The following is a 22,292-nucleotide window of genomic DNA, read 5'->3' as shown; positions in this document are numbered from 1 at the left end:
GAAGGAGAAAGCAAAAGGTTCAGAGTCATTCTCTGCCCTCATTTGCATAACAATCACGTGTAGAGAGATCAGTATCCTATTTATTTATGATAATATAAGAGCAAAGTGTAACTTAAGAATCCTCTCCTATTAGATGTAATGCTCTAGTGCTAGAAAGTTTGCTGAGCATGGCTTTCTGTGGAGAACAACTGGGTTATCAGAGTAAAATTGAGGTTTTCATTGTGTTGCCACTCTGTATAACAAACTGCAAGAAAGCTACAGCATTTCCTCTGCAAAATGTCCCAACTTTTATCCCTTTCAGCACGTTGGAGATAAGTTTCTGTTACTCAGAAATTTTTCCTGTTGCAGAGTATTCAGATATCCACGAAAGCTAAATGAAGAGACGAGAGGAGTGAGAAAGTATAACAGGAACCTCATTGTGACACTACTTGCTAGACAGATGAATTCACTTTAAAGTGAGTCCATCTTGAAATCTATCCAAAGGTATTCAGTTACTGAAATACCAAAATGGTCTTGTTAAGTGGTGGCATGGATCCTGAAGGTAATATGTATCTTCTTTGGTTAATCAATCTCATTCTCGAATTTCCCAATGCCCACTCTCATCTAGACTTTTCCCCTGAATATCTGCCCCTCATTTTTCTTCCTCCTTGATTCTCTCCTAATGCTCCTCATCAAAATGGCTTAGAGCTCTGAGACACTAAAAGTGGCGTTGGAGGTCTAAAAATATTAGCTTAATATACCAGGACGACCAATTCAGGATACTAAATTAGGGTGTTACTAGTATCCAATAAACGCGTCAGGGGAATAGGTACAAATTGGTGGGTGCCATTGAGCTTGATCCTTATAGTAGACACTGAAATATCACGAAAGGGAAAATGTTGCTAGGAAGGGTCACTTAATATTAGTTTCAGTGTCATTACTTTTTCCTTTAAGAAGCTAAAATGCAGAACTTCTGAATAAGGATAAAAGGTTGAGTCTATGGTTATATTTTTAAAAAGTGAAAATTCTCTATGCATTCATGGAGCTCCAAGAGTAGTTTTAAATATCAATGTTGTCTTGCTCTCCCAAGTCAGTTTTTTCCCCAATACTTAAATTTAAGGAAAAGAGCAGATTTCAATCTTGGTTTGAAAAGAAGTAAGGAGTTGGTAGGAAGTTCCACAATGTTCCGGGTCATTGAAAATATTCACATTAGAAGTTTTATAAAAAGCAAGGACAAAGAGTATTTTAAGAAGGCATTTTCAAATTGGCTGAAATTCTTTGCGTTAGTTATACACTTTGTTTATATAAAATATCCACCTTTTTCTGGAAAGCACTCTTCTGGCGATTGATCCAACCATATTGCTCTACATACCTATTTACAGTAGATAATTCCAGGAAAGGCATTCGACCCAAGCCAGGACAAGCAGAGATCTCTTAAAAGGATTTTTGAATTGGACAGCAGAGAGAGAAAAACTCAATGCCTCTTTAGAGGCAGACTTGGGGATTTGGAAGCTGCCAGCACTTCTGGTTTTGATTTGTGGAGATCAGTTCCACAGAAGAGAGAGCCAATGACCAGAGACAGCGAGTCTTGGGGTTGTGCCAGTCCAGGGTTCCAGTCATCCTGAGGCTTACAGTAGAGATTGGGAATAATATTTATCTGGTCCTTTTGAAGTACCAGACACTGAGCTCTAGGTATTTTTCACGTTTCTCATTTAATTCTGAAAGTTCCATGAGATAAATACCATCATTATCATCCTCCCAGTTTTATAGATAAGAATATTGAGGCGTAGGGAGGTTAAGTAACTACAATAAATAGCTGAGCTGGGATTCAAACCCACGGGGTCAAACTCCAGAGCCAGTGCTCTGAACCACTTTGTTATTCTGTCTGTAGACCAGCGAGTAATTTCTCTTATCAAGGCAAGTTTGAGTTGGGTATCTCCCACTTTCAGCCAAATTATGTAATGTGTATTGTAGATATACTAAGTAATACACTAATCAAAGGAATCAAAGGAATACTTCAATCTAAGTATGTTCAAAGACACGTTACTATCTCAAACTTCTTTCTCACTAAATGACATTTTTATCCCTCCAAGATGAAACTAAATCTTGGAGTCATTTTGGATCTCTTTCTTCCTAACCTCCACATCACTTCTTTTTTTATCCCAAATCACTTTATTCTACAAACACATGTTGGGCAGTTACTATGGACAAAACACTATCTTCAAACTGAAACTGAGCACAAACTCATGTTCGTTTACCTGATGTACAGCAAAGCCAATCACCGAAACATCAGGATTGTAGCAAAGAAAGAGGTTTATTATCAAAAGGCAGCCAGACCTGGAGATGGGAGTAAAACTCAAATCCACCTCCCCAAAGGACAAAAGTTAGGGGTTTTTATCTTGGGTTTTGGGTAGGGAAGGGAGTAGGAGGGAGTTAGGGGCTGAAGTTTTAAGAATTCCTTGCTCAGATGTGACTGTCTTTCACATTTCTTCATGGGTCGCATGTGCGAATTCGGGAGGAGGGGAGGTTTTATGTATTGCACGTGGTGGATTTTTAACCTGTGACCTCCTAAGTTTACCATCCGTCATTTTAGCTTCTCAATGCACCTGCACCATCTTTAGTCAGGCAAGGGGGCTGTCAGCAAGCTGTTCTCTTATCAGAGGTCTTTCTGTTCTGCAAAACAAGCTCAGAAACTTTGGTTACTTTGTTTCCCACATCAGCCTTGAGTATGAGGGACGGTTTCAAAACCAGTCCTCTTCTCTTTATTCCCACAGCTAATGGTCTAGTTCATACAAATGGTCTTGACTTTCTTTAAACTTTTTGTGCCCTAGTTTCCTCACCTGTAAAATGGGGTCAATCATATCGACCCCAGAGGGTTATTTTGAGGATTAAATGAGACAAAGTATGAAAAACAGCGCAATATTCAACAACTGTTAGGTATTTCTTCTAGGAACTAACTTCTCTTGTGTGCTCGTGGAAATTTTCATTATGTTTGCTTTTACAAGAAAAACATGAGCTGTAATGGGAAAATAAAGTCTCCAAATGAATATGATTTCATATTTTTGTACTTCTCCAGATGACCTATATGATTGCCTGCAGAAATCTTTCAGCATAATATAAATACTTAGAACACACACAAAACCCCACCCAAATACCAACAACCCTTTCCCCCCTCCTTAATTATTCTCTATCAGCAGATAAGTTAATGATTATCATTTATCTGAAAAGTTCAGCATATTCATGGGAGATAGTATATTCAGAAGAGGGATCAAGCTATGAAGTATTAACAAGATAGATTGGCACCTACTACAACTTTCTTGATTATACCAAATCAACTACAGTCATGCATTGCATAACCACATTTTGGTCAACAATGAATTGCATATATGATTGTGGTCCCATAAGATTATAATGGAGCTGAAAAATTCCTATCGCCTAGTGATGTTGTAGCCCTCATAACGCTGTAGTGCAACACATTACTCACATGTTTATGGTAATGCTGGTGTAAACAAACCTACTGTGCTGCCAGTTGTATAAAAGTATAGCACATACAATTATGTATAGTACATAATATTTGATAATAATAAATGACTATGTTACTGGTTTATGTATTTACTATACTATTTGTCTTTATTTTATTATTTTTATTTTTTCCCCCCAAAGCCCCAGTAGACAGTTGTATGTCATAGTTGCACATCCTTCTAGTTGCGGTATGTGGGACGTGGCCTCAGCATGGCCGGAGAAGCGGTGTGTCGGTGCGCACCCGGGATCTGAACCCGGGCCGCCAGTAGCGGAGCGTGTGCACTTAACCGCTAAGCCACGGGGCCAGCCCAATTTGTCTTTATTTTAGAGTGTACTCTACTTATAAAAAAAGTTCACTGTAAAACAGTATGCCATGTTATGCTGGCAGCAGCCTCATATATCGTGTGTGTACTGCATCTCTTTATTGCGTCATTTCCTCTTGTGCTTGATTTAATCTCGTGCTGTTTTGTTCATGATAGCCCCTAAGCGTACAGGATCCACTGCTAATGTTGCCACTAAGAGGCCATGTTGAGTGATTCACCTAGAAACAAAATTAAACGTGATTAAGGACTAAAGTAAAAAATCAATGATTGTTATTCCTCACCTATCAGGCATGTCCCCATTCCACCATAGCTATGATCTTGAAGAACAAGAACAAAGTGCTGGAAGCTGTTAAAGGATCTGCTTCATGGAAGGCAATGAGACCAAGAAAACTTTGAGGAGGGCCTATATCAGACATGGAGAAAGTTCTAAGGACCTGGATTGAAGATCAGAAGCGTATCCCTCTCAGCACCATGACGATCACAGCCAAACCAAAAAATTTGTTTGCGACGTTGAAAGAAAAGACTGGACCCAACTACGATGTTGAATTTACTGCTAGCGCTGGGTGGCTTAAATGATTCAAGAATCATTATTCATTAATAATGCGAGATTAAGTGGTGAGTCTTTGAGTGCTGATGTGAAGGCAGCTGAAAGTTTTTTGGAAACTCTAGATAAGCTGATTGTGGAGGAAGATTACTTGCCAGAGTAAATATTCAATACGGATGAAACCTCCCTATTCTAGAAACAGATGCCTGAAAGGACTTGCATCCAAAAGGAGGCCAAGGGGCCGCCCCGTGGCTTAGCGGTTAAGTGCACGCGCTCCGCTACTGGCGGCCCGGGTTTGGATCCTGGGCACGCACCGACACACTGCTTCTCTGGCCATGCTGAGGCCGCGTCCCACATACAGCAACTAGAAGCATGTGCAATTATGACATGCAACTATCTACTGGTGCTTTGGGGAAAAAGAAAAAAAAGGAGAAGGATTGGCAATAGATGTTAGCTCAGAGCTGGTCTTCTCAGCAAAAAAGAGGAGGATTAGCATGGATGTTAGCTCAGGGCTGATCTTCCTCACAAAAAAAAAAAAAAAGATCAAAAGGAGGCCAAGTCAATGCCAGGTTTCAAGGCTTTTAAGGACAGGATAACACTTGCCTGGGGGCAATGTTGTAGGCTACAAATTGAAACCCTTTGTGATCTGACAGTGAGAACCTCAGGGCCTTCAAGCATATCAATAAGCACATACTGCCAGTGTATTACGGGAGCAATAAGAAGTTATGGATGATCCGGTTCCTCTTCCAAGATGTCCTCCTAAATTGCTATGCCAGTGAAATGGAAAAAAGCCTTTCAAGATTTTGCTAATTGTTGATAATACTCTCAGACATCGTCCTTTTATTGGTGATCTTCATCCCAACATCAAAGCGGTGTTTATCCCTCCTGACATCACCTCTTTGATCCAACCAATGGATCAAATAGCAGCTTTTAAGGCCTACTACCTAAGGAAGACTTTTGCCCAGGCTATTGACACATCTGAGGAAGACATTGAGAAGACACTGATGCAATTCTGGAAGGATTATGACATCTACGACTACATCAAGAACCTTGCTTGGGCTTGGGGTATGTCACCAAGGACTGTATGAATGGCACCTGGAAGAAGACACTCAAGAAGTTTGTCCATGGCTTCAAAGGATTTGCCAAAGACGAGGAGGTTGTAAAAATCAACAAGGCTGTGGTTGAGATGGCAAACAACTTTAACCTGGGTGTGGATCAGGATGATGTTGGGGAGCTTTTAGAGGTAGTTCCTGAGGAACTGACTAATGAGGAGTTGTTGGTACCAGAACAGGAATGCATAGCTGAAAAAGAGGCAAGAGAAAAAGAAACCGCAGAAGAAAAAGAACCTTCAAGAAAATTCAGTGAAAGGTTTAACAGACGCTTTTGCAGACCTCAACAAGCTCCTTCAGAAGTTTTAAAACATAGACCCCAACACGAACCCGTTTTCATTGAGAGAGGAATGGTCACAGTACATTATCTGCTTACAAGCAGATCTATGATTAAAAAATAAACAAACCAAGCAAAGCACCACGGACATATTTCCGAAGAGTGATACCTCCTCAAGAAGAGCCTCAGGCAGGTCCTTCTGGAGGTATTCCAGAAGGCACTCTTGTCATAGGAGGTGACAGCTCAATGTGTGTTATCGCCCTCAAAGACCTTCCAGTGGGACAAGATGTGGAGGTGGAAGACAGTGATATTGATGATCTTGACCCCGTGTAGGCCTAGGTAATATGTGTTTGTGTCTTAGTTTTTAACAAAAAAGTTTAAAAAGGAAAAAAGGAAAAAAAAATTTTTAAATAGAAAAAAGCTTATAGAATAAGGATATAAAGAAAATACTTTTGTACAGCTGTACAATGTCTTTGTGTTTCAAGCTATTACCAGAGTCAAAAAGTTAAAAAAATTTAAAAGTTTAGAAAGTAAAAAATTTATGGTAAGCTGAGGTTAAATTATTGAAGAAATTTTTTAAAATAAATTTAGTGTAGCCTAAGCGTACAGTGTTTATAAAAGTCTACAGTGTGTACAGTAATGTCCTAGGCCTTCACATTCACTCAGCACTCACTGACTCATCTGGAGCAACTTTCAATCCTGCAAGCTCCATTCATGGTAAGTGCCCTATACAGGTTTATCATTTTTTATCTTTTATACCATCTTTTTACTGTACTTTTTCTATGTTTAGATACAGAAATACCATTGTGTTACAATTGCCTATAGCATTCAGTACAGCAACATGCTGTGCAGGTTTGTAGCCTGGGAGCAATAGGCTACACTATATAGCCTAGATGTGTCGTAGGCTATGCTATCTAGGTTTCTGTAGGTACACTCTATCACGTTCGCACAACGATGAGATCGCCTAACAACATTTCTCAGAATGTATCCCCCTTGTTAAGTGACGGATGACTGTACTGGAGCTTTGAGTTGTTAAAACTGCGCCCCTTGTTTGGTGAATATTCAAAGGTACAAATTCATTTATTCAATAAGATAAAAGGGTCTATGCATTATACAGGTTACATACCAATACACAACACTATTCATGTTCCACTTCAAATTAGATTATCTTTTGCTTGATACCCAATTTTCATATTGGTTTAATAAAACATAAAATAATGCATACTGTAAAGATCAAATAAAACATAAGACAGCCATTCAGCTTTATCTGTTAAAACAAATATTTTAAAGTAAATATTATCTGTTAAAACAAAAATTTTAAAGTAAAATTAAGCACTTGTCTTCATTAGCCTTCTAGGGGAATGTAGCCAATACGAGTCCAGCTAGGAGTCTGTGGGTGGGGTGTTTAAAACAAACAAAACAAAAGTGAGTTGTTTTTTGTGACAGAAATAGAAAAAGAAAATATAATAATGATCAAGCTCAAACTCATGATGTCCTCACATTTTCCTTTCCAACAAATATCTTCATTGCATAGTTGAGCTTCAAGAACTTGAAAGGGGAGGGAGACAATACTCTTTCAACTGCCTGAAGAGTTACCCTGAAGGGCTGATTTTCCTACCTTTCCACTACTGTCCGTGCTATGTACTACCAAACACCCTGGGCAGTATGAGGTCCTGTCACAATTACCAAGAACTAGCTCTTTGGCTTACAAACAAGGAATATTCTTTTGTTTTCAATTACAAAAGGAAAGAACAGGGAGGTGGGAAAAAGTAGTGAGGGATCACAATACTAAAACTTAAGAGGTTTTAAAAGTAGGTTATTGGTAGTAAACTCCACATCCAAGTGTCCCCTTCTGTTCTCAAAGGTGTTAAACTCAAGAGATCCTGCCAAACCAATACTCCTCCAGGTAAACAGATTCCAGGCCCCTTATGAAAAAGAAAAACTTCAGTTTTATGTGTTGACCAACTTTTTTGGTAGAGGCATATGGTTTTCTTTGATCCACAGGATTACAGAAACTTTGCTACCTACACATTTGACTTCTTCGCAGAGGTATTGATGTCCATCTTCAGAAACAAAAATTAGAAACTATCACAATATCCAACAAAATCTCAGATTAAAGACCTAATAAATATGATAATGAACATAGAAGAAAATTTAAAAGAATATCCACATAGGGGCCGGCCCCGTGGCTTAGTGGTTAAGTGTGCTCACTCCACTGCTAGCGGCCCAGGTTCGGATCCCGGGCGCGCACCGATGCACCGCTTCTCCGGCCATGCTGAGGCCACGTCCCACATACAGCAACTAGAAAGATGTGCAACTACAACATACAACTATGTACTGGGGCTTTGGGGAAAAAAAGGAGGAGGATTGGCAATAGATGTTAGCTCAGAGCCAGTCTTCCTCAGCAAAAAGAGGATTGGCATGGATATTAGCTCAGGGCTGATCTTCCTCACACACACACACACACACACACACACAAACACACACACACACACGAATATCCACGTAACTTCAACTTTAGGATGGGAGAGGTATTTTTAAACAAACGGGAAATCCAGAAGACATAAAGACTGACAAGAGTTGACCACATGAAAATTTAAAAATTTGGTATAAGACATAAATCATGTCAAAATACAAACACTGTGAGAAAATATTTGCAATACAAAAAACTTAATATTCTTACTACAAAAGGAACTCGTACCAATAAAAAAATTTATAAAGTTGGCAATTAATTTATAGATGAAGAAATGCAGTCATTAAACATGAAAAAAATGCCCAAGAAAAATATCACAGATGTGCAAATTAAAACAAAATGCCATTGGGCTGGCTAAAAATAAGATCAGTATTAGCTTGCAGTACAAGTAGGATATGAAGTAATCGCTACTGATCAAAGAGTAAATCAATGCAAGCTTGACTTCACGCATTTCTGGGAATCCACCTGTTTCTACTTAAGTGTCATTATACATTATGCGTAACAATGTTCACTACATTAATCTAATAGCAAAAAACTACAAACTAAGTACTCACACCCACAGCAGTTGGTTAATTTGGGGAACCTCTATAATATAAACAGCCTACTATGCCCCTATTAAAAATAATCAATAAAACATTTTGATTATTAAATACAAGGCACTGTTCTAAAATGCCTCACATGCACACATTTCATCTTCATAGAAACCCATGATATATCGATTTTATAGACAAGGAAACTGAGGAACAGAGAGATTAAGTAACTTGTTTCGAGACTGCTACACTGCTAGTTTTGAAGATGGAAGGGGCCAGGATCCAAGCAATGCAGACAGCCTCTAGGCAGAAAAAGACAAGAAAACCGATTTTTGCCATCATGGCCTCTGGAAAGAACCAACACTGCTGATACCTTGACTTTCGCCCAGTGGGACTAATGTCAGACTTCTGACCTCTGGAACTGTTAACATAATAAATTTGTGTTGTTTTAAGCCATTAAGTTTGCAGCAATTTTTTACAGCACCAGTAAGAAACTAAGACAACATCATAAGGGATAATAAAAGTAATACATGGACAACATATTGTTTCTACAAATGCCCTTAAGTTTAATGTGGGGTCATCAATTTCCGTTATGAACAGGTTTTGTATCTATGAGCCCACTGTTGAGAGCAGTGCTAGGTCTAGAAGGAGATAAGTAATAAACAACTTAGTATACATATGATTTATGATTTCTTTCTTAAAATTATTTTTAACTTGAGGTACTGTTGACATACAACATATTAATTTCAGGTGTACAACATGATGATTCAGTATATCTATATATAGCAAAATGACCTCCTTTCTTCTTCATGGATTTTGGAAATTAGAAATCTAATTCAAGAGATCAGTCCTATTAGAACATCTAACATTTTTTAAATAGCTGTTTCCAAAACTAGCTTCTAAGTATCAAAATTTTACTTTAATAAAGCAAATTCCTCTTAGGCATCCCATTAAAGTAATTTTTATCTCCCCAAAAGAAAAAATTTTGTGGAAAAGCAAATTCTAGTTAAGTTTGAGATTCCTAAGCTCAAAAGATCTAAGACATGTCACTCTAATACCTTAGTGGTATATGATTTATAAACAGGAAGGTAATTCAATAAATGTGTGTGGGTGTTTCTACTCCCACTATAAAGGCAATCAGATAAAGAAAAAAAAGTCTAATCACATAAAGGAATATAAAACTATTTATTGACCACCGTTTACCAGTATTTACAATAAAGTAAACAATATACAGTTGGATAACATTCTGACTACTACAAAGTTATTGTTTCTCCTGGCTTCTGCTGAACCAGTAACCCAAATACTGAGAAGTCTGAATCTACATGTAAGGAGTAAGTTGGGATAAAGAAAAAACATGCAGGTCATGAGTTTAGATTACAAAAGTTTGTTCACCCATTTATTCCAGCAGGTCCTAAACTGCCAATATCTCTAACCATCTGATTAGGTTTCCATGAATAAGTCTTACACATTCCATGAATCATGTCCTTTTAGTCAATATAGTCCAGGGATTTCAACTTCTTATCAAGTTGGTTCACTAGAAGGAACCTTTAAATGTCCACTTAACTAAGCCTTGCTTGCCTAATTAAAACACACCAGGATCTGTCTAGTTTTCTCATTTGGGTGGGGAGGTTGTTGGTAATGATAAAATTTTCCTTTCAGGGTTTTGCAAATAAACTTGCATTTATATGACTGTAGATACAAATTCTGATATGGCTACTTTTAAATTTTCCAATTAATTACAAAATTACCTATTTAATTTGAAAGGTTAAGGCTTCTGGAAAAATTTCAATTAGACTTGAAGTGATTTATTTCTTAGGTTGCTCAAAATGACGGCATCCCAGAAACATGGGCTAATCTATGGTTGTGAAATGCCGTTTTGTTTTGGTGAATGTTTAAAAAAAGAAAGAAAAGAAAACCGTTTACATATGCATTTTATGTATACACACAAAAAAACCCTAAATAAACAAAAAACCCCGAATGGTCCTTAGGCATACATGAGTTAAACACAAATTCTGATTGAGTTATGCCTATGGAGATTTTCCCCAACATTTAGAAAAGCTGTTCTCTAATGCAGAGGAAGTAATATACCATGGTATCAAATGTTCTTTTCTGATAAAGGAAGCAACTACAGAAAGCTTTTATTTGTTCAAAGTAACCAGTGCTATACACGCAAAAAAACCCCCAACAACTCCAATATTACTTCAAAACAAACATATCAAACTTGATTTTCATTAGAATGTAGTTATTTTTTCACACTAATAAACCAAAAAACCAAGATCAAGATTTTATATATATATATAAATATATATAAAAAGCAATGCAAGTAATTATTGAGCTTCATCTTCTGGACAAGAATGCCAAGTTAGTCTCTCTTCATAAAAAGCAATTACAATTTGAGGACACTTCATATTTGCCTCTTTTGCCAGCACCAAGTCTGCCTCATCTGAATCTTTCCTGTCGAGAGGAAAAAAATATTCAGTTAAAAGTCTAAACTGTTTTGGTCAACTGAGACTCGTTCATTTAAGTAATCATAATTCAATCACAAAAGGTATTTAAGCGCTTCAGAAGGGTTATGTGGTAACTGTGGCTATGTTCCAATAAAATTTCATTTTCCAAAACAGGCCACAGTTTGCCAATCTTTGCTTTAAAACATCATTAGCAAAAGTTAACTGGAATCATCCTTTCAGCAGATAATTACTCTCTATCTAATGATGAAAACTATTTATAAAACCTTTCTTATATAAGGCTACATGAGATTCTGAAAAACATGTCTATTTGTACTTTAAAATATAAAAGCAATCACCTGCACACTTACCATTTCATGAGAAACATTAATTCTCCACTGCTGTCTGTGGCACCAATTATTCGTTCAGGATCAAGACCTCTGGCAAAGCCTCTTGGTTTATCAGCCTGTTTAAAAGAGGTTAAATGATTATTTATATAAATGTGTGCACACATTTTTCCACATAGCAAACTAATAATATTAACTTTCAATGTTTTCATGACAGTAGCTTTTAAAAAACTTTTCAATAGTGAAACAGAAATGACTAGAGTTAAGAGCACATATTTTGCACTAGAACACACTATAATTTCCATTAACTTTACAAGGAGAAAAAACAAATCTGGATGTCTAAAAGTACGCTGAACTGCAATCAAGAAAATTCTTCATCCAAAGACATCAAGGGCAGAACTGTGCGCGTGCAAACAAAAAAACTAATCCCTTTATTTCTGGTAACTCTAATCAATTAGTAATTATAAATTCTTGAAAGTTAATATTTCAAGTTACTTCCAGGACTTTTTAGTCTAAATTATCCACTTTTTTTTTGGTGAGGAAGATTAGCCCTGAGCTAACATCTGTCGCCAATCCTCCTTTTTGCTGAGGAAGACCGGCTCTGGGCTAACATCCGTGCCGCCCATCGTCCTCCACTTTATATGGGAAGCTGCCACAGCATGGCTTGACACGCAGTGTGTGGGTGTGCGCCTGGGATCCGAACCCTAGCCGCCGCAGCGGAGCACGCGCACTTAACCACTACGCCACCGGGCCGGCCCCTCCACATATTTTTTGTGTGTGTGTGAGGAAGATCAGCCCTGAGCTAACATCTGCCAATCCTCCTCTTTTTGCTGAGGAAGACTGGCCCTGGGCTAACATCCGTGCCCATCTTCCTCCACTTTATATGGGACGCCGCCACAGCATGGCTTGATACGCGGTGTCCGTGTGCGCCCAGGATCCGAACCAGCGAACCCCGGGCCGCCACAGCAGAGTGCATGCACTTAACCGCTTGTGCCACCGGGCCCGGCCCCCCTCCACATATTTTTAAAGCACACACAAAATAGTCAAAACTTTAAAACTCAGACTAATGAGTATTGTAATCAATCTGAATTACAGGAAACCTTATAAACTACTTAGTGTAACCAGTGGTTCTCAAAGTGTGGTCTGAGGATCCCTGAGACCTTTTGGGGATGTCTATTTATTATCAAGGTGCTCTCTCTTCATTTACCTGTGACTTTATCAGCAAATCAAACACTGAAGTAGAACTGTCTTCTAAGCCAGACACTGAAGTTTGCAAAAATGTAAAATGCCACTCTTCTCATTTAAGGTTATTTTTCATAGTTATGAATAACATGCAATAGGTTTTGTCATTCTTAACAGAATACAAATATTTCAGAAATTTCTATTTTAATTTCTAATACAGTTTAAGCAATGATAGTTATAACCCATATAAACAAAAGTTCTTTGGGATCCTCAGTGATTTTTCTGGAGCGTAAAGGGGTCCTGAAACCAAAAATGTTTGAGAACTGTAGAGATCAACAAATCCTTCTTCCCTACCAGACTTCTGTATTAATACCCTGTATCTCTGAAGTCAGACTGCTTAGGTTAGTTAGAATGAGGGCTCTAACAACCACTGTGTAGCTTTGAGGCAAGTTAACCTTCATGGTTCAGGTTCATTATCTATAAAATAGGAATAATGAGGGGCCAGCCCTGTGGCATAGCAGTTAAATGCTCGAGCTCCACTGCTGGCGGCCCAGGTTCAGGTCCCGGGCACGCACCGATGCACTGCTTCTCAGGCCATGCTGTGGTGGCGTACCACATAAAGTGGAAGAAGATTGGCACGGATGTTAGCCCAGGGCCAGTCTTCCTCAGCAAAAAGAGGAGGACTGGCATGGACGTCAGCTCAGGGCTGATCTTCCTCAGAAAGAAAAAAAAAAGAGGAATAATTATGCTGTCTCACAGATATTTCATAGTATATGAAATGCAAATTAAGTTATTTAGAATACTGGCACATTGTAAGGGCTTGACATAGGATAACTATCATTATTCAACAGTGCTTTTGTTGAGCATGTGGTTGACTTTCAACTTATGTATACTAATTCTTAACATTGTTACCTTTTCGCTTTGCCTGATAAAGCATCCAGAACCAAATTTGTAGCCAACCTGTTTCTCATCTGTAAAATGGGGACAATACCTATAATCTTAATGGAGTTGTCACGAAGATTTAATGGACTATCTGTAGAGTACTTGGCATTTAGTTCAAATGATTAAATTTTAAATCTAAAGGCCTTATCAATAAATCTGCATTGTATGTTTAGTCCTCAGGCCTAGATACTAATTCAGAACCAAGACCGTTTCCCAAATTGCCATGCTAGGCCAGCAGGCAGGGCAACTACAATGTTTTGAAGTTGAGTGTAGAAGCAAGGAGTTATGTGATTTGCCCAAAGCCACACAGACATTAGTAAAACAAAGACTAGATCAAAATACACATGTGGTGAATGAACTGATTATTCATGCCAATAAAACATACAAAATTTTTTATTACCAAAGATTATATACTTCAAAATCAAAGTACTGTTTGGGAATACTTTGGCAATACAAAGATCACAAGCCAAAGCACTTTTTGGTGGTCAATGCCACTAGTGGTTTACAATCAGGATGTGCTTGCTACGTGGATCGTTTTCATTGCATTTCAGTGATCTAATCTTAGTGTTCTTTGTATTTAATACTGCCTGTCATGGAACACAGGAAACTGATCAGGCATCAAACCCATGAATCCACTCAAAATAACATTAGCACAACAATTTAAGTGGTATAAGCACTTACTGCACATTTATACAAGGTAGGCTAAACCATGCCTATCCCTTTTGTCCTAAATATTAAGCATTTAAAAAGGCTTTTAAATGATATTTTAAAAGTATTTGAGTTTTTAAAAGTATCTTAAAAATATTTTTAAAAAATCAAGCCATCAACCTTTTACAAAAAGCCAGTCTGGTGGGCAATGTTTTATACTTACAGCATCTCTTTTCTTCTTTGATTTGCTATCATCAGACTCACTGTCAGATAAAGACTTTCTTTTTGTACCATCCTTTTCTTTACCAGCTTTTTGAGAATTAAGAAATGCTTCAATTAACTCTGGACAATCTAAATTTTCTTCAGGTTCCCAAGTATTGTCAGCACTGTTTTCAGTTAAAAAAAAAAAAGTTCATTCAGTAAAACATGGTTCATCACCATCATCCAAATCCATTTAACATACATCTGAAAAAATGTCCTCTGTACTGCAGATGCTAACCGTTTCCTCCCTATCCTCCACATTCTTCTGAGACAACCCTGCTTCTACTTCCTTTTGTGTTTACTTGCACAGCCCCTACTAAGTGGGCAATCTGCTACATTACCTCCAAGTTAACAGAACCTGACTTTAGCAGAATAATTGGAGCTAATATTTTTCCAAGTTATGCAGACAACCCACTTCAGAATTTCTCTGGAAATTTTAAAAAATGTGGGTTCCTAGGCTAGCCCTGTGGCTTAGCAGTTAAGTGCGCGCGCTCCGCTGCTGGCGGCCCGGGTTCGGATCCCGGGCACGCACCGATGCACCGCTTCTCCGGCCATGCTGAGGCCGTGTCCCACATACAGCAACTAGAAGGATGTGCAGCTATGACATACAACTATCTACTGGGGTTTGGGGGAAAAAAACAAACAAAATTAAAAAAAAAAAAAAAAATGTGGGGTCCTGATTCCTACCCCAAATTACTTTGTCAGATTAATTAGATCTGCCTAGTGTTGGGGCCTCCAATACTGTGTGTGAAAACAACAATTCTGAGGCATTTTCAAATGTGAGACAGTATTTTCAATTTCTGCTGGGTGCTCAGAAATGATATACAGCAGGGGCTGGTAACCCAAAAGTCAAATCCAGCCTTTTGCATGGCTGATAAGCTAAGAATGATTTTTACACTTTTAATTGGTTGGGAAAAAATTTCAAAATGAAAACTATATGAAATCTGAATTTCAGGGCCCAGTAACAAAGTGTTAATTAGAAGACAGCCACACTCATTTTTTTAACGTAGTGTCTATTGCTGCTTTTGTACTACATTTGCCGAGCTGAGCAGCTGTGACAAGAGACCTATGGCACACAAAGCCTCAAGTATTTTACCACGTGCTTCTTTAGCGAAAAAGTTGGCCAACCTTTGATATAAGGCCGAGATGACCATTTCTGTGTGTTTTTCAGAACAGCTGGAATGAAAATGAGTATCAACTGCCAAATATGAAAGTAAGATCATCCTATACTAGTGATAGACTTGCTAACTCTGTGTGCTCTGATCCAAAAAGCCTTTACAGAACAAGATAGAATGAAATTAATCATTTTAGAGAGGGTGGGAAAGGTGCCATTAACCTCTAGTTACAACTTCGTCTGTGGATATCCTAGGACTCCAAAACTGGCAAATCTACATTAGAGGGTAGAGGAGGACAAAGGAGCTGAAGTGGAGCCTCCGTTCTGTAGTTTCACTATAGCCTTCTATTATTAACTAATACAGTATACTGCATATAGCAGGTTCTCAATCATACTAGTTGCCTTAAGTTTGGGAAGAAAGAGAGAGGAGTAGTTTCCTAATGTTTTGATGGGTCGGTCGTAGACAAACAGACTTTAATGTCTCATGGGATTCTTAAAAAAAACAAAAAACAAAAGCCTGTCTACCACATGAAGATAATCAATTCTTTGGCAAATTGGTTAAATCTACTTTAGAAATAGTTCAGACTTATTTTTCCTTGGTTCTGCTATCTGCAGGAAATTCTTCTAGTGGTAAATTATGAACTTATGATATATACTTAGGGTCAACTAAGGGCACTAGAAGGATAAAATAGGGAAGCCTAAATCTTACAATCAACTCATTATTCCCAAATTGCTATGGAGATGGCTTCAAAAGTGAATGTTGGGGGAAGTAGTAGATAACAGCTATTTGAAGCATCACAATTTGACTACCATACTCCACATCTCCACCATGCTCAGAAAACTGCTGTCAATTTCCACCTATCCATTATCAACAGTCACTGCCCATGGAGCCTAGATCTGTCTTGGTGGTATAAAGCAGAAGAATCCAAGTAGATTAGTACATGATAAATGTAAGTGTATGAGTAAAATTTCTGCATGTAAGTTACTTACAATACATCTAACGTTATCAAGAGTGATTATGAGAGCAGTTAGTAATAAAGAACATGAGGAACTAGGGAGCTTAAAAAATGCCCAGATTCTACTTTTTAGAGATTAGGATACAATAAATCTAGCATAGGACCTGGATTATGAGCACTTCTGTTTAAGATTCACTAATCTACACCATATAGCTTCAATGTTTTTTAGTGCCCTCTGTATGTAGAGTAGGTATTCTAATTAGTACAAAATCCAACTACATTAAAATGCATTACTTACATAGTAAACTGCACTCTAATTCTATAAATTTGACTCTCCAACGTAATCAACTAACCTCAAATCTGCTTAGTTACAACACTGGGCTAAAGACTTGGCTCTTTTTAAATAGATATCAAACAAGATACCCTGGATTAAAGGTATCTTTAAATTTGAAGACACCTATGTGAAAACCGATAAAAGATCTCAGGCTAAAAAAAAATTTTAAATGCAACTTAGGTGCAGTTAAACATACAATAAAAGGAGATTTCTTACTCTGTAAATCCCTTCCACTTCAGGAAATACTCCACCTTCCCATTCACTACGCGTCGATCCAGGACTTTTTCCACCACAAATTCTTCAGGCTCTGCCTCTTCGACTTTTTTACTCTTTCCATTCTGTTTCTTTCCCATTTTTTGCTAAAACAAAAGAAATTTAAGAAACAACTTTTTTAATTTTTGAGTACATTTTAAAGGCTAAATTGCTTAATCGTTGCATCTGACATCTAAATTTTTACTTCTATATCCCAGGACAGACAACTTCTGAAAAGATAAAAGTCACTGGACAATCAATAAAATAAAGGCATGCTTAATCCTGTTGCTTTAGCTCAAGCCTAACACCCACCACCCTTCACTGAAATAATACAATCAAAAACACTATCTGGAAAATACTGTTATGTTTTCCTACTCTTATTTCTATCTAGTCTACAAGACCAAATTTACTCAAATTTTCACTCATTTTAACTACAACACAGCAACCCCAACTAGAAAGTATTAGAGGATGACACAGAGGAAAGTAAGTAGCAGCGACAGGCCTTACTAAGTGAACCACAGACCCATTACAACTACAGCCCCCAAACACTAAGAACCCCTTTCCCAATTCAAACAGCAACGTTAAAAGCCTCAACAATATAGAAAAAAGGGAACTGCAGAATGAAAACACAGTTCAGAATCCTGATATCAATTGCAGGGTCAACCAAGAAGACCTTTTTAATAAGTTAAAAAGGACAGATTATTTTTCCATAATCTCTGTAGACAGTATTACTGACCACTTGGGACAAAGCTATAATGCTGTCACTTCAAGAGGCCAAAATGCTGGATTATTTTTATTCTCTGTGAAAAAAATCCTGCTTTCTTCATTTCTCAAGAGAAAGAGTCTAAACTGGTAGCCAACGAAATTCACTTCAAACAAGTTTTTAAGTTTCTTTCTTGCATAACACTATTTGAGAGAAGCAGACCAGGCTCAACCTGCCATTTTCTAATAACTCAGATTTGTTACAAGGATTGAAAATGAATAAATGTTTTGAAAACAGAAATGGTTAATTAGGAGAGACTAAGGGGGTAAAACCTCAAATGTTATGTTCGTTTTAAAATTATTTCATCTTAAAGCTGCTATTAAAAAAAAATCCTAATTGCCTAGTTACTAAAGTCATCCCTCAATATAGCATATAAGTTAACAGCAATGCCTCAAGATTGCAAAAGGACATTAAAACCATGTAGTCATTTAGAGGTACACATACACACAAAGAAATAAAAATCTTCTGGAATTAAAAAAAATGCAGCAAACATCTGATTTTGTTGGATACCATCTCCAAGTCAGGCCTTACAATTTCCATTAATCAAGATACTTGGGTATTGCACCCCGTCGGATAGCTTTCTGCTTCTGTTCAGTAAAAGCAAGTAAGAATGGTAGTAGGAAGAGTGGAGAAAAATTGGTGTAGACAAAAGCTTATTAGATACTGATCCTAGATGAAAACCAGAACAGCTATGTCCATGAAGGTAAGAGGTTAACAGAATAAAGAGGATGACAAAAATAAACACAGAAAATGAAAAGGACAAAAATACTAAGAAAAAAATTGGCATAAAAAATGAAGTATTTACTACTATGGCACTCAAGCTAATTTCAAGGGCTCATTTGTTTCTTTTCAAAAGAAAATTCATTCACTTTACCATTTAAATTATAGCACACATCTCACAACACTATTTTAAAATGAAAAGTCAAATAAAAACTTTTAAAGTTGTCAATATGTGATCCCCTACAAAAGAATATTTAAATACCAGTAAGTTACAGACATTGAAAACTATCAAATTATATGCAAAAGCAACTTAATTTTAATGGAATCATCTATTTGCTTGCTTTCTGTATCTATACTCATCCTCAAAGCCTCATGAACAGCTAGTTCCCTTCCCCACCAATACTTGAACACAGGTGTTCATAAAATCAATTTATTATCTCTACTTTCCTTTACTGATTATGGAATTTGAAGGACACTTCCATCCTGAGGGGGCACAGAACATGCTAAGAGCTTTTCCCACTGATGGCTTTGATGGAACCATTTGTGCCACAGAGACTCACCACATAGGCTTTATAGTTGTTTTTGTTTCCCAGGAAATTTGACTTAAATGGGCAAACCTATGATGGCACAAATTAAAATCACCAACTTGCCCTTTTAATTGTGAAACCCAACAGACAATACAAACTAAAACCAAATGTTTTGCTTTATTTAGATATTAACACTCACCTTTATATGCTTTCGATTATTATTAACGCAGTGTTAGAATTAAATACTGTGGGAACCGTAACTGAATTTCGTGTTTTTTTTAAACTTCTAACTTGACATGGCTTTTACACATTTGCAGAACTTGTAATGAAGCCTGAGAATGCAAACTTTGGATTTAAGAAACTGCTAGAGACCAAAAATTGCTTGAAAGATCGAGTCTTTTCTCCTTCCTGGACATACATGATTGTGTTCATTTTGTGTATTACCAGAACACTGCAATTATTTAATTTTAAGGCCCGTCTGACTTTAGAATAAGCAAGTCTGAAATATGACAACGTGATGAAAGTAATTTGGAAGATTCACTTTCTGCCCCAATCTAAGTGTACAAGGTGCCTGTTTTTGACACTGGGCAATACTGAAAATACTTGCTTTCTCTAGAATTCAGTACAGTGATTTAGAAAATATTATGCCAATCAACAAGACTTTACTGCTTTCTCTATGCTTGTAACATATTCTTTCATGTTACATAAATTTGTGCATTTGTATTTCAAGATAAAAATACTCATTAAAATTCACATTGCGCTATCCTCCCAAGATTAGGTTTCTTTCAATGAATTAAAACACTATCCAGGCAAGTCAGTAAATATCTCAATGTAACGACTTCGTTTTGGCCCCTAATTCTCCCCATAACAACACTGGGGAGAGAAGGGACTGGGGAATACATATAGATGTAAATTTCTGAACCACAGAGACGCAAAGTTATAATTTTTGGGGAAAAAATTTTGAGTTAGATCCTTACATATTTCAGGTTTTCATTAACTTACCAATGTAGTTTTATTGGAGGCCATTTTTTATTGCAGACTTGAAGAGCTATTACTAGAAAAACGCATGACAGTTAAAAGGAAGTTTGCACGACACAAAAAAGGTAGCTAAATACAAGTTTTGTTTGGATTCCAACCCCCACCTATGTAGCCCATATTATCAAACATGTATACAAATCCATACAAAAGCAGATTTAAGCTCCTGCGTAAATTATTAGAGAGAATATGCCTGAGAATATATCAGTGTTCTAACAGCGAGTCTAGAAAACCTTACTGAGGTCATTGGGACTTGAAACAGCTTCGCTGGCCGAAAAACAGTAGACAAATATGTTTTTTCAATTCAAATGCCATTTATACATATTCAGTATTCTTTACAAAATGGCCAAATATTTTGGTTCAAAATCGGACAATTTCCTAAACTACCGTGAATTTTTCGTCGAGACCTCTTAACAGTCCAAAGAGTCGCCTATGTAATCCCAACTTGGTTTCTTCTTAGAAACCCTCCCTCTTCCCAATCACTAGTTAAAACACTAAAAGAAAAACACACTGAGATGCTTCAGGCCCATTTCGTGCCACTTTTGAAAACAAGTCACCTCTTCGGTACGTCCATATGCTCCCAAGCCCCAGGCCCCACCCTGCTGAATGCGGCCTAAACGCCGGGCGCCCGCCCCCCACCCGGGAGCGCGGGCCTCGTGGTCAGCGCATCCGCGGGGAGAAACAAAGGCCGCGCGCGGGGGCTCAAGGGCACTGCGCCACGAGGCTCGCGCCTCGCCCCCGGCGGCGGCCACATAACGGAGCGCCCGCCGCAGCCTCCAGGAAGCTGGCCGCGCGGATGCGGGAGAATGCACCGCCCTCCCTGGAGGCCCCAGTCGCCGGCCAAGCCCGGGAGGGGGAGGAGGGCCCCTCATCGTGATCCGGGATGGGGGAGGGGAGAGGAAAATGCGCTTTGTCTAGAAATAAGGCGACTGTCGCCACGACTCTCCACCTTCTCGGGGACAGTCTCGTCCCCCACTTAACTACAGGCGTCGGCGCAGCGCCAGGCCCGCCGCGGGGTCTCCGCTCGCCTCTCCGCTCCTTCCCACCAGCTCCCGACTCGGGGTCGGACGGGAAGCAGGGGCCAGGGGGTGGGGAGCTGGGGCGCATGTGGTATGTTAAGCGCCACCACCGAGTGAGAACTAGAGAGAAAGAAAGACACCGACTTCACCGCCTCCGAGCTGCTCCGCGTCCCGGGTCTGCAGCGTCTCCGGCCCTGCGCGCCTCCAGCTCCAGCCACATCCGAGGGGGAGGGGGCTGGGGAGCAGCGCGCGGGGCGGCCGCCGGGGGGGGGGGAGGGTGGCACCGCCCACGCCGGGCGGCCGCCAGGGGCGGGGCAGGGGGCGCGCGCCCGGCGGGGGGGAGGGGCCGCGCGGCGCCGCGCCCGCCGGGAGCCCGGGCCCAGGGGGCGGGGGGGAGAGCGGTGGCGACAGCGGCACTTACCGTTCGCGGCGTGGCGCCTGGTGGTCCCCGGAGGGGAGGAAGAGGGAAGGAGGGGCGAGGACGCTGTCCAGAGTCCTCTCGGCGGAGGCGTTTTTGCTTCGCAGCAGCAGCCGCTGGCGCCAAAACCGGACTCCGCCCACTTCCTCGCCCCTGGGGGTGCGTGCCTCCAAACGTTGGGGGTGAGAGGATGAAGATAAATTTGGGTGGGGGGAATCGGACACTGAGAAAGAGTGCCCCTTTCGGACCACCCTCTGCAAAGACCTTTTCTGAACCCGAGGGGTCAGTCCCAAAGACGTCGGCCAGGGTTAGGTTGGTGGAGGGTGAAGTGTAATTTGTTGACTACAGTCGCTTCGGGTGTTTCCGGAAGGGGCCGAGTCAGTCCTCGGCGCAGGGGAAGGGGGTGGGGGAGGGAAAACGCAGGGGGGAGGCTACAAAGATTTTTAAGGCGGGAGAACGGGGGCGAGGGGGGGCGGATTATCAACGGCGTTGCTGCAGGGACCACCTCCTGGGCTGAGGGGGCTGGACCTGAGAGCTGCGGATTAAGCTCCTCCCGGCAGCGTTCATTTCAAA

The 22,292-nt window shown here is 39.4% G+C and overlaps 1 protein-coding gene across 2 annotated transcripts; it reads right to left on the bottom strand.

Moving 5' to 3' along the window:
• Positions 1-9,923: 9,923 nt before the first annotated feature.
• CBX3 (chromobox 3) lies at positions 9,924-21,826 on the bottom strand. Of its 2 annotated transcripts, none has more exons than XM_058527457.1 (6): positions 21,723-21,826; positions 20,250-20,301; positions 17,202-17,344; positions 14,544-14,706; positions 11,573-11,667; positions 9,924-11,211 (listed from the first exon to the last, which is right to left on the bottom strand). In XM_058527457.1, exons 2-6 carry the CDS (start codon positions 20,271-20,273, stop codon positions 11,085-11,087), a joined length of 552 nt encoding a protein of 183 aa, XP_058383440.1. In that variant the 5' UTR covers positions 20,274-20,301; positions 21,723-21,826; the 3' UTR covers positions 9,924-11,084. The 2 variants fall into 2 exon arrangements, with proteins under 2 accessions (XP_058383440.1, XP_058383432.1); XM_058527449.1 differs by lacking the exon at positions 21,723-21,826 and adding an exon at positions 21,446-21,539.
• Positions 21,827-22,292: the final 466 nt, after the last annotated feature.

The sequence above is a fragment of the Diceros bicornis genome, chromosome 3 (assembly GCF_020826845.1).
Source record: "Diceros bicornis minor isolate mBicDic1 chromosome 3, mDicBic1.mat.cur, whole genome shotgun sequence".
NCBI classification, from domain to species: Eukaryota; Metazoa; Chordata; class Mammalia; order Perissodactyla; family Rhinocerotidae; genus Diceros; species Diceros bicornis.
The sequence above is the reverse complement of the archived record's forward strand: the minus strand, read 5'-3'. Positions and strand labels throughout refer to the sequence as shown.

Coding starts and splice junctions, on each gene's coding strand:
- CBX3 (XM_058527457.1), bottom strand. CDS start 20,273: ATGGCCTCCAATAAAACTACATTG. Junction 14,707..17,201: donor AAGTGGAAGGGATTTACAGA/GTAAGAAATCTC, acceptor AACTGAAAACAG/TGCTGACAATACTTGGGAAC. Junction 11,668..14,543: donor CAAAGAAGAAAAGAGATGCT/GTAAGTATAAAA, acceptor TCTTTTAAACAG/GCTGATAAACCAAGAGGCTT.